A 12,212-nucleotide genomic window follows, 5' to 3' on the forward strand; every position below is an offset into this window, starting at 1 on the left:
ACTAAACTTTCTTGAAATCGAGACACTATTAAAGAATTCCTTTATTAAGAATGTCCCTAATTTTGAATAAGGGTAGTACATGAATTTTGAATAATTAAATATGTCCCTAACTTTTGGAGATAAATTGCCCACAATATTTCAATAATTTAAACACTCCCACCTTCCAAGAAATTGCACTTTTTTGGCTTCTTTCTCCTATGTCATCACAAAAGTCCAAAACTAACTACTCTCTCTTTCTCTAACCTATAAAACTGTACTATTTTTTTTTTCTCCCCCCATCCAATTAAGGTACAACTCTTTAAGCAGAAAGTACAACCATCTAAAGCACTACCTTCACTCCAAAGCTCAATTTCTTCAACAAACATGGCTTCCAATTCAAGATTCCATTTGGGTATTTCTCTTCTCTTCATATTAACCCCTTTTACCCTCTCTTTCATACTCAGCCCATCACCACAGCCAGAACCAAAACCGACAATATATGATATTCTCCCAGATTTTGGGCTTCCACGTGGCATCTTTCCAGACACTGTGGAATCCTTTAATCTTGATAAAGATGGAAACTTTGAAGTTTTTTTAAAGACCCCTTGTTATGTAGAGTTTGAATATTTGGTTTATTATGCTGAAAAGATTAGTGGAAAGCTAAGTATTGGGTCAATGACTGAGTTAAAAGGGATTGAAGTGAAAAGATTCTTTTTTTGGTTCAATGTTAATGAAATTAGAGTTGATTTGCCACCTTCTGATAGTGTTTACTTTCAGATTGGGTTTGTTAATAAGAAGCTTGATGTGAATCAGTTTGAGACTATTCATTCTTGTATGAATAATGGAATTTGGTTGAGCTCTTGTGGTGGATCTTTGAGACAAGTTCTACAGGTAAATCTTTTTGAATTTTGAGATCTTTATATAGATATTCGATCGAATTTACTGTTTAGCGAACTGGGTAGTGTTTTGGTGAAGTGTTGAGTAGTAAAGATTGATAATTATTTGGAAGTGTTAGTTAAAGCAGTTATACGTTAAGAGCTGAGATAATCGTGAAGGAAAATAATTTTCAGTTTTGGTGGAAATTTTCTTTTGACAATCAAACACCAAAAATAACTTATTTTTCTAGAAAATAGTTTACTTCTCCCCAAAGGTTAGATAGTTAACTTCACATTACTAACTTTGTTGTTCATTCATTTGCACGTCTCTTAAGAAAATATTAAATTTTTGACGTTTTATTCTTCTTTATAATCTCTGTACATTTAAAATTTTGCTTATTCTTAAGGTACTTGTAGTTTTCAAGAACATATAATATTAATGGTAAAATAGGAAGAAAAAAAAATTAATTTAGTCTTGAATTTCTATAATGACAAATATTTGAGACAACTATTCAATGACGGATAATTTAAAACGGAGAGAATAACGAAGTTTCTAAATTGGTGTCTAGGAGTATCCTATGTGTTTACCAAAACTTCCATTTGAGGAATTGTTAGCCTTTATTGGTTGAAACTTGAAAGGTCTGATCATTTAATTGAGAGATGTAGTAATATTAAAAATGGTTGTGTGCATTACCTTTTTTGGCTAGTTGGTGAAAATTTATGTTGCGCGATCTCTTCAAAATGTTGTTGTACTCGTGTCGGCTTCTTCAAAAATGGTCTACTTTTGAAGGATCCAAAACATACAGCTAATGATATTTTCGGTGAATTCGAATAACGTAGATGAAAATAGTGAGGATTTTGTTGAATAAGATTCTCTGTGATTTTTGGATAATATTTTGGTAACTGTAATCATTAAAAATAATTTCTTTGCCTTTTGCAAATTAGGTATGTTAACATGACTTACAAATGAGAAAAAGTCACTACAAGTAGAGCAGTCTTAGGTTGAGAAAATAATAATATTACTTGAGCAAAAGTTACAAGTCATTCCTTCGGTGATGGCCAGTTGGTTTGGAGAGCAGTTATCCATACAGATGATCTGAGATTGATCACCTCTCAATGTCTTCTAGGCAGAGCTTGTCGCACAGCGGTTGCCTAGTACGGTTTACATCCTTTGTGTGATTTGTAGGCTATTACACATTAGGGAATTTACCCAGTATACACAAAGTACTCACCATAAAGTGTTCATCCGAAGAGCAAAGACTGTGCCAAAGATTGTGGCAGAGACTATAGAGGTGGCTGGTTTTCCTTGATTAAAAGAAAAAGCTACCAGTCAACCCCTAAATAGTTGACTAATGGATTTGAACAATTTGTTATTTTAATGTGAAAACCGTAATAAGCTAGGTTTTAGGCAAGAGTTCGTGTTATATAGTCTGCTCTTTTAAGAGTGTGTGTATAGTTTGTTTTATAGTATTATTTTTGTGCCAAGATAAGCAGAATTCTCTCTGTATTCTTCTCCTCCCTATGTTTTGCTCATTATTTTCTCGTGTCTCCAAATTTATAACTTACCTTTACAGAGTAGCTGTTGAGTTTTTGTTTAAGATGAAATAGTCTTAAAATTAGAGTGAATGGGAAATGGGTTTTGGATTCGGATTTGGTCAAATGATCGATCGATTAATTAATTTTTTTGACCAAATTTATTTGTTAATAGTGAATATTAACGTGATATAATACGTGTTTATAACGGATGTTTTTCAATCCGTATATTGTGTTGCAACACTAAGCAATAAGCAGCCTAGTGCACCTCCCACAATGGTGCAAGTGCTCTTCCCACCAAGCAAGTGTACATTCCACCATGTAAGTGCTTCCTCCATGATAGCCTAGTGCTTGTTGCACCATGGAGGGGGCGGATTTCTCTCAAATAACTGCTATAAATAGAGCATAAGTTGGAGAGAAAGAAGAAACATCGGAAAAAACACTCGAAACACTCTGTATACACTTAATATACACTCTGTATATACTGGATATACACTCTGTATATACTGGATATACACTCTGTATATACTGGATATACACTCTGTATACATTGCGTATACACTGAAAAAACGAATTGCAATCTGATATTCTCTTCAGTAAGAATTCAACATTGGCTATACTTTGCATTCCTTCCTCTCAGAATTTCCATTTGACTCTGAGTTATCCTCCTTATTCTGCATTATTTTTAACTACAAACAAAGCATCCATAAGTGTGATTTGTTGCCGAACTTTGTGTTCGCTGAAACAATGGGGTTTGAAGTACCGCTACAACAGTGTGTAATTCGTTCTATTCTGGGAGGAATAATCTATAACCTTGGGTACTAGGAGGGGATTAAATTCCTTAAGGAAACACTGTGAATTCAGTGGGCTCGAATTAATTTCTGTATCATTTAAATTTACGTTTATAAGATAACGTTCTAATTTCCAGAATCATTATTTACAAATACAGGATAACCACAGATCTAACAAGCTTAAGGAATTTAATAATTTTAATTTCTGTATTTGTGTTAATTCTTATTATTCTGGAAACTTAAAACCTTTGTGGTTTTGTGTACTCCCATTTGGAGAGTAAAGCCTTCGTGGCGTTTTGTTGGAGATTAAAATCTACGTGATTTTTTCACTCCAGTATTAAACGTTTGTTTGTGTCATTTTTACAGTAAAAATGGCGAATGACGAAAATCAAGTTGTTCCGATGATGACTGCCAACGCATCGACAAGTCGAACTCTGGCATTGGCACCGGCAGAGAAATCCGAAAAATTTTCCGGGATGGATTTCAAGCGCTGGCAGCAAAAGATGTTCTTCTACTTGACTACGTTATGTCTACAGAAGTTCATCAAGGAAGATGTTCCTGATCTTCCAGATGAAACTCCAGAGAATGATAGCTTTCTCGTGATTGAGGCGTGGAAGCATTCTGGTCCGAAATACAACCCAAGCAAGAAGCGGTTCAGTGGTAACTGCTACAACTGTGGGAAAACCGGACACAAATCTACGGAGTGTCGTGCTTGGAAGAAAGACAAGCAAAGGGGTCAAGCAAACATGGTAGAAAAGCATGATGATGTTGATGACTTGTGCGCCATGCTTTCTGAATGCAACCTGGTAGGAAACCCAAAGGAGTGATGGATTGATTCTGGAGCCACTCGCCATGTTTGTGATGTGAGGGAAGCATTTTCTACATATGCTTCTGCTGGACCCGAAGAGACGCTCTCTATGGGAAATGCTGCTACAACAAAAATTGAAGAATACGGTAAGATATTTCTCAAGATGACTTCTGGCAAGGTTATGACTTTGAACAACGTCCTTCATGTTCCCGAGATTAGGAAGAACTTAGTCTCTACTGGACTTCTTGTAAATCACGGCTTCAAGTGCATTTTTGTATCTGACAATGTAGTGATTAGTAAGAATGAAATATTTGTAGGAAAATGTTACCTTACTGAGGGCCTTTTCAAGCTGAATGTAATAGTTGTTGAAACTAATAATAAAACTTCAGCTTCTTCTTACTTACTTGAGTCAAATGATTTATGGCATGTACGTTTGGGTCATGTCAATTATAAAACCTTGCGAAAAATGATTAACTTGGAAGTATTGCCTAAGTTTGAATGCGAAAAATCAAAATGTCAAATATTTGTGGAATCTAAGTATGTTAAACATCCTTATAAGCCGGTTGAAAGGAATTCAAATCCCTTAGACTTAATTCACACAGATATTTGTGACATGAAGTCAATACCATCTCGCGGTGGAAAGAAGTATTTCATAACTTTTATTGATGATAGTACTCGATATTGCTATATTTACTTACTTAATAGTAAAGATGATGCAATAGACGCATTCAAGCAATACAAAAATGAAGTTGAAACGCAATTTAACAAGAAAATCAAAATGATAAGAAGTGATAGGGGTGGTGAATATGAATCTCCTTTTGAACAAATATGTTTAGAATATGGAATTATTCATCAAACAACAGCCCCTTACACGCCCCAATCCAATGGGATTGCAGAAAGAAAGAATCGTTCATTAAAGGAGATGATGAATGCATTGTTGATAAGTTCTGGTTGGCCACAGAACTTGTGGGGGGAAACCGTTTTTACGGCCAACCGAATACTAAATCGAGTACCCCATAGTAAAACACAATCCATTCCATATGAAAAATGGAAAGGAAGGAAGCACAACTTGAATTATTTTAAAGTGTGGGGGTGTTTGGCAAAGGTGCAAGTTCCTAAACCCAAAAGGGTAAAAATAGGACCGAAAACAGTTGATTGTATTTTCATAGGATATGCGACTAATAGTAAAGCATATCGATTTCTGGTTCATAAATCAGAAAATCCCGACATTCATAATAATACGGTTATAGAATCAGATAATGCTGAGTTCTTTGAAAATATATATCCGTATAAAAAGGAATGCGAGTTGATTGGTGAAGGATCTAAACGACCTCGGGAAGAAACAAAAGAAAGTACATTTAATCAGGGGGATCCAAGACGTAGTAAACGTCAAAGAATGTCTACTTCGTTTGGACCAGATTTTGTGACTTTTTTATTGGAAAATGAGCCTCGAACATTTAAAGAAGCTATGTCTTCTTCGGAATCATTGTTCTGGAAAGAGGCAGTCAATAATGAAATAGAATCCATATTGAACAACCATACATGGGAATTGGTTGATCTTCCTCTTGGAAATAAACCTTTGGGTTCTAAATGGATTTTTAAGAGAAAAATGAAAGATGATGGCACTATTGATAAATTTAAGGCAAGACTTGTTGTCAAAGGGTATAGACAACGAGAAGGTCTTGACTACTTTGATACATACTCCCCAGTTACAAGGATTACGTCCATACGGATGTTAGTAGCATTAGCTGCAGTGTATGGTCTTGAAATTCATCAAATGGATGTTAAAACGGCCTTCTTAAATGGAGAGTTGGAGGAAGAAATTTACATGGAATAACCTGAAGGGTTTGTGGTTCCAGGTAAAGAAAATAAGGTATGTAGACTTGTTAAGTCCCTTTACGGACTAAAACAAGCACCCAAACAATGGCATGCGAAATTTGACCAAACAATATTGTCAAATGGTTTTAAGATAAATGAATGTGATAAATGTGTGTACATTAAAAATGTTCCAAATCACATAGTCATTGTTTGCCTATATGTGGATGATATGCTGATAATGAGTAATAACATTGCCAACATAAATGCTACTAAGCGTATGCTAACTAGCAAGTTTTATATGAAGGACTTGGGAATTGTGGATTTAATTCTGGGGATTACGATCCAAAAGACTCCTCAAGGTCTGACATTGTCATAATCTCATTATATTAAGACAGTACTTGAAAAATTCAAGCCTTGGGCTTTAAAGTTGCAAAGACTCCAATTGACGTAAATCTTGCACTAGCAAAGAATAAAGGCCAAAGCATATCACAATTGGATTATGCTCGTGTTTAGGGATGCTTAATGTACATCATGAATTGTACACGACCAGATATAGCTTGTGCTATAAGTAAACTAAGTCGATACACGAGCAATCCAGGTCAATCTCATTGGATGACAATGAAACGAGTTTTGGGATACTTAGAACATACCCAAAACTTTGATTTGCACTACAGTAAATATCCTGCGGTGATTGAAGGATATTGTGATGCAAATTGGATCACCGGTTCAACTGATTCGAAGTCCACAAGTGGATATGTATTCACTATTGGTGGAGGAGCGGTATCTTGGAAGTCGTCCAAACAAACATGTATTGCCCGCTCTACAATGGAGACTGAGTTCATAGCCTTAGATAAAGCCGGTGAAGAAGTTGAATGGCTCCGGAATTTCTTGGAAGACATTCCATTTTGGCCCAAACCGTTGGCACCAATATGCATACACTGTGATAGCCAAGCGACAATTGAAAGGGCTGGGAGCGTTATGTATAACGGTAAATCTCGTCATATACGACGATGACATAAAACCGTTAGGCAACTTCTCTCTAGAGGAATTATCACGATTGACTATGTAAAGTCAAGTGATAATATGTCGGATCCACTTACAAAAGGCCTAACTAGAGAGGTAGTTGAGAAATCATCGAGGGGAATAGGACTATGGCCGAGAACAAGTCATTGTGGTGGTAACTCTACCTAGAAGACTGGAGATCCCAAGATCTAGGTTCAAGGAGATCAAACAAAGTCATTAGTGACGGTTCAACATTGTCAACAAAAAATTTTAGTCCATTCTCGTGATGAGACAATGTTCAGTACCAAGGATAAAGCATTAAGGCTTTTTAATGATTTCTAAATTTGATACAGGGTATATCAAATAGTGTATCTATGGGATGACACGTTTAGGAATCACCTATGTAAGTGTGAAGTATTAGCCGTTTCAAGGAGAATTTTGCACGGCCAATTCTCTACGTACTTATGAAACCAGGCAGTGTTCATGGCTGAAACGAACACAACAATGAGAACTAAAGACGGTTAAGTGTTGATTGTGTGACTTATGGTTGTCTAGGTATACACTAAAGTTCGACGGTTCAAAGATATCAAATCTACCGATTGACCGAGTATATCCGACATAAGTTCACTACGGAAAGTTCAAAGGGAAACCTACTTATCCAGATGCAATTAATCCTTGTTTGCAAATCACACAAGTTTTTCATGCATACTTCCGTGATATAGCCATTCCCCATTCATGTGGAGGATTGTTGAGTTTTTGTTTAAGATGAAATAGTCTTAAAATTAGAGTGAATGGAAAATGGGATTTGGATTTGGATTTGGATTTGGTCAAATGATCGATCGATTGATTAATTTTTTGGACCAAATTTATTTGTTAATAGTGAATATTAACGTGATATAATCTGTGTTTGTAACGGATATTTTTCAATCCGTGTATTGTGTTGCAACACTAAGCAGTAAGTAGCCTAGTGCACCTCCCACAATGGTGCAAGCGCTCCTCCCACCAAGCAAGTGTACATTCCACCATGTAAGTGTTTTCTCCATGATAGCCTAGTGCTTGTTGCACCATGGAGGGGCGGATTTCTCTCAAATAACTGCTATAAATAGAGCATAAGTTGGAGAGAAAGAAGAAACATCGGAAAAAACACTCGAAACACTCTGTATACACTTAATATACACTCTGTATACACTGGATATACACTCTGTATATACTGGATATATACTCTGTATACACTGCGTATACACTGGAAAAACGAATTGCAATCTGATATTCTCTTCAGTAAGAATTCAACATTGGCTATACTTTGCATTCCTTCCTCTCAGAATTTCCATTCGACTTCTGAGTTGTCCTCCTTATTCTGCATTGTTTTTAACTACAAACAAAGCATCCATAAGTGTGATTTGCTGCCGAACTTTGTGTTCGCTGAAACACTGGGGTTTGAAGTACCGCTACACCAGTGTGTAATTCGTTCTATCCTGGGAGGAAATAATCTATAACCTTGGGTACTAGGAGGGGATTAAATTCCTTAAGGAAACACTGTGAATTCAGTGAGCTCGAATTAATTTCTGTATCATTTAAATTTACGTTTACAAGATAACGTTCTAATTTCCAGAATCATTATTTACAAATACAGGATAACCACGGATCTAACAGTAGCAACTGAGGGTAATTCCTTCAAAGAACTGCTTATATTTGGATTGTGGAGTTTCTATTGGAATAAATTGAACACGTGTAACATAATGATTTTGGGCAAGTCTTTTCAATATCCTTCGGGGAGCCTTTGAGCAACGGTAAAGTTGTCCTCATGTGACGTATCACGGGTTCGGGCCGTGGGATCAGCCATTAATGTTTGCATCAAGGTAGGCTGCTACGTCACACCCTTTGAGGTGCGGCCCTTCCCTGAACCTTGCGTAAACGCAGAATATTTCGTGCACCGAACCTTTTTAACTTCACCACTTTTCTTTAAGTCACTCTTACTAGTTGTACCATAGTGGATATTTGGTAATACACCAGTAATTCTTGAAACCTGATTGATCTATTTATTGAGAAGTGACTCAGAAAATATATGAGGTTTTAGGGGTTGTTTGATAGGATGCATTAGAGAAACTAATGCATGCATTAGCTTTTGGTATTACTAATTCCTTGTTAGGTACACTTTTTCAGCCTATGTATTACTACTGCAAGTATTAGTTATACAACCTATTTGGTATTATTCTATGTATAACTAATACATAGCAATTTATGGTTAGCAATACCAAGGCTAATATGCAATATTTTTAAATTTTTGATACACCAAACCAAACAATGGAGAAGAAATAATATCTGCATAACTAATACTTACATTACTTACCCATGCATTACTAATACACCTTTTTCAGCATTATTTTTATACACACGAACCAAACGACCCCTTATAGTTTGTAAGCTGTAACAACCAATTATCTATCTTTGCAGCTTCCAGCTCCTGTCAATGATATGCAAATGCTTAGTACTGAGTAGATGGGAAAGAATATGCACCTCATGCTGAAAGGAGCAGTCGCAAATGTATTATTTACTTCACTTCTTGTGAAGTGAAAGAAAATCAAGGCTAATAATTTCACAAATTCTTCCTGCAGTAAACACTCTGTATTTTGATATTCAAGTTTTCTAATCTTGAATATGTAAAGTTTCGTCGAACATCACTAAACTCTGGATTGTGTCAATCGCTGATATGCTAGACAACTTCCATACTTATGTAATCATGTAGTATGTTATGAGTTTAACTGAACCCAATATTTTCAACACGAAACGTAATATACGTGTGGAAAGTACCCCAACTTTCGACAAAATTGAATTTTGAATATAAAATTTCAAAAGTTCAGTGTGGAAGATGAATTGCATTTTGCAAAGAAATTTGGATGATACAGAGTTCCAATTGCCATGAAGAGCTAGTAGTTTATTTGGTTTACTCAAAAGTCTGTAATGCCATCTTCTGCTAACATGATTTGGTAGGACTAATAAGAACTGCTACCTACGTCTCGAACCTATTTCCTTTTTTGTCCGTTCTAAAAAGAATGACCCTTCTAAATTTGAAAACAATTTAGCTTAAAATCTAGAGTTGTCAAAACGAGCTAGCCCAGTCCAACCCAGCCCAAACCTCGTGGGCTGGTCGGGCCAACCCTCCATCTATATGGGCCTTAAAATGGCCAGCCCAGCCTTAGCCTAAGAGGGCCTCGGGCTATGGCGGGTCGACCCTTCAATATTTTTAGAAAAAAAATATTTCACTAAATCTTTTGATAGTTTTTCGTGACATAATCTCTTAATTATATGAATGACTTCTGTTTATTTAGAGTGTACAAGAATCTTGATATTTGACAAGAAATCTTGTAATTGAAATGTAAATTCTCTATATCTCTAGCTCTTCTTTTGTTAATGTTACATAAATATTTTTTTAATACTTTTCTTTCACTTTCCTTTGATTCAGGAATTGCTTCAATAAATTTATACCTTAAGGTTTTTTAATTTAGATTTAACATTATTTGTTGATTTCATCATTATAGTCAATAAATTTTTAAAATTCATGAAATTTACTAGTGTTGTCAATTTTTTTTGGGGCATTAAAACTTGACCTTTTTCTATGCTGAGGAGCAATTTAATAATTAATAATATATTAAAGTAACCAAACTGATCATTGGCTAGTTAAAGTAATATTTTCTTTTGAAAAAAAAATATTGGCCACTTATAACTTTCCTAGTTCGTTGTTAATTACGCAAAAGAAAAACTAACCTTGTCATACTACATGCATATCAAAAATATAAATTATAGTTGATATGGAAGGGTAAATGAGCAATCTAAGGTTGGAAAATGGGGGTTATAATTAATATTTTTTTAGTTTTTACTTTTTTAAATATTTAAATTTAAATTTAATTAATTTTTGGCACACGGGCCGGCCCAGACCCAGCCTCGGCAAAAAATGAGACAAAGTTGATTGAAAATAATTGCAAAAACAAAATGCTTTTTTGTTGCCTTAAAGTTCTACGAAAAACAGAATGATAGGGACTAAAGTTCTATTTTCAAACAATTGAAATAACGTTTTTGAGATTGTGCAACTACTAATAATATTCTCTATGACATTTTTTAAGAAAATCAGATGTATTGAACGTATTTCATAATTTTTTAAATTGAGGCGAGAATATATAACTAACCGTGACTAAGTAATATTAAAAGTTTATCTAACAGACACATGTCATTTTTTTTCATAAGTTACATGTGTAAGTTTCTTGTGTGGTGATATTATATGAAGACCTAATCTTAATAACCAATTACTTAACGACAAGTTTCACTATTATCTCAACACTAATAGATGGATTTGAATTTAAATCATTAATTCTAAATTAAAAGAAAATTTTCTTTTTTCTTGACCAAAACTTCTTAATGATTCTCTGTTTGATTATTTCTTAGCCAGAATGGATCACTTAGAATTATTGCTTTCCTATCTTTAACGATTTAACAGTAGTAGTGAATATCCCTTAGTAGGACTTTTTGGACAAACCCTTCGTCTCTCGGAAGAAGGGGAGCTTTAGCGTAACTGGTAAATCTGTTACCATGTGACCAGGAGCAGGAGGTCACGAGTTCAAGCCGTGGAAATAGCTTCTTGCAGAAATGCAGGATAAGACCGTGTACAATAGACCTTTGTGGTCATAGAGAGAGCTTAGTGCACCGAGCTGTCCTTCGTCCCTTGGAAGTCAAAATAAGTACAAAAGTTGAGTCAAAAGACTCAAAAAACCAAGTGATAACCCCACAAAAGAGAGCAATAATATATTTTTAGATTTACGTCAGTTTCTTGCACTGCAAATAAACAAATCTAAGCCTGCAACTTCCATTGAAATGCTAAACCATATAGAAACACAAAAACTAACAATAAAATAAACAAGTGCTTTGCCTTTTCCTTTTTGGCTTCAATAATCAATAAGAATGCCTTCCACTCATGAACAAACATAGATCTTCACTCTTTCTTTCCTTCTCCTTTCCTTTGCTTTTTTCCCATGAAAAACTCATGCTTCGAAGCTAAGAACAACATCTTAAACTCACAATTTACAACTATATAAATAGCAAACTTCACAAGCTAACAATCCATCATCATTTAACTAACTCTTCAACCTTCGAAAAAGCGCGAAGAACACTAAAAGAAGTTTATAGATTAAGCTTCAAAATGGATCAACACCAAAAGAGTTCTTCAAATATGAAGGGGTTGGACAAAGATGGTGAAAGAAGAGAGAGAATCGCGTCGACGAAAAGGTTCTTGATGGAGGATGTGAACAAATCTGCTCATGATTTTATCAAGAATTTCAGGAAGCAACTTAAGTTTGAAAGAGAAGAATCATTTAAACGTTTTCAAGAAATGCTTAGCAGGGGGACCTAAAGTTA

The 12,212-nt window shown here is 35.1% G+C and overlaps 1 protein-coding gene across 4 annotated transcripts; it reads left to right on the plus strand.

Annotated features, from left to right (window-relative positions):
• The first annotated feature begins 113 nt into the window (after positions 1-113).
• Positions 114-9,402, plus strand: LOC107781097 (retrovirus-related Pol polyprotein from transposon TNT 1-94-like). 4 transcript variants are annotated; one of them, XM_075237561.1, is made up of 2 exons: positions 114-870; positions 3,545-9,243. In XM_075237561.1, the coding sequence occupies exon 2, from the start codon at positions 4,096-4,098 to the stop codon at positions 5,821-5,823; it is 1,728 nt and encodes a 575-aa protein (XP_075093662.1). In that variant the 5' UTR covers positions 114-870; positions 3,545-4,095; the 3' UTR covers positions 5,824-9,243. The 4 variants fall into 4 exon arrangements, with proteins under 4 accessions (XP_075093662.1, XP_075093663.1, XP_016457222.1 ...); XM_075237562.1 differs by having other exon boundaries at positions 144-870; positions 3,545-9,240; XM_016601736.2 differs by lacking the exon at positions 3,545-9,243 and adding an exon at positions 1,800-3,508 and having other exon boundaries at positions 144-870.
• The last annotated feature ends 2,810 nt before the right edge of the window (positions 9,403-12,212 follow it).

Source organism: Nicotiana tabacum, chromosome 18 (assembly GCF_000715075.1).
Source record: "Nicotiana tabacum cultivar K326 chromosome 18, ASM71507v2, whole genome shotgun sequence".
NCBI classification, from domain to species: domain Eukaryota; kingdom Viridiplantae; phylum Streptophyta; class Magnoliopsida; order Solanales; family Solanaceae; genus Nicotiana; species Nicotiana tabacum.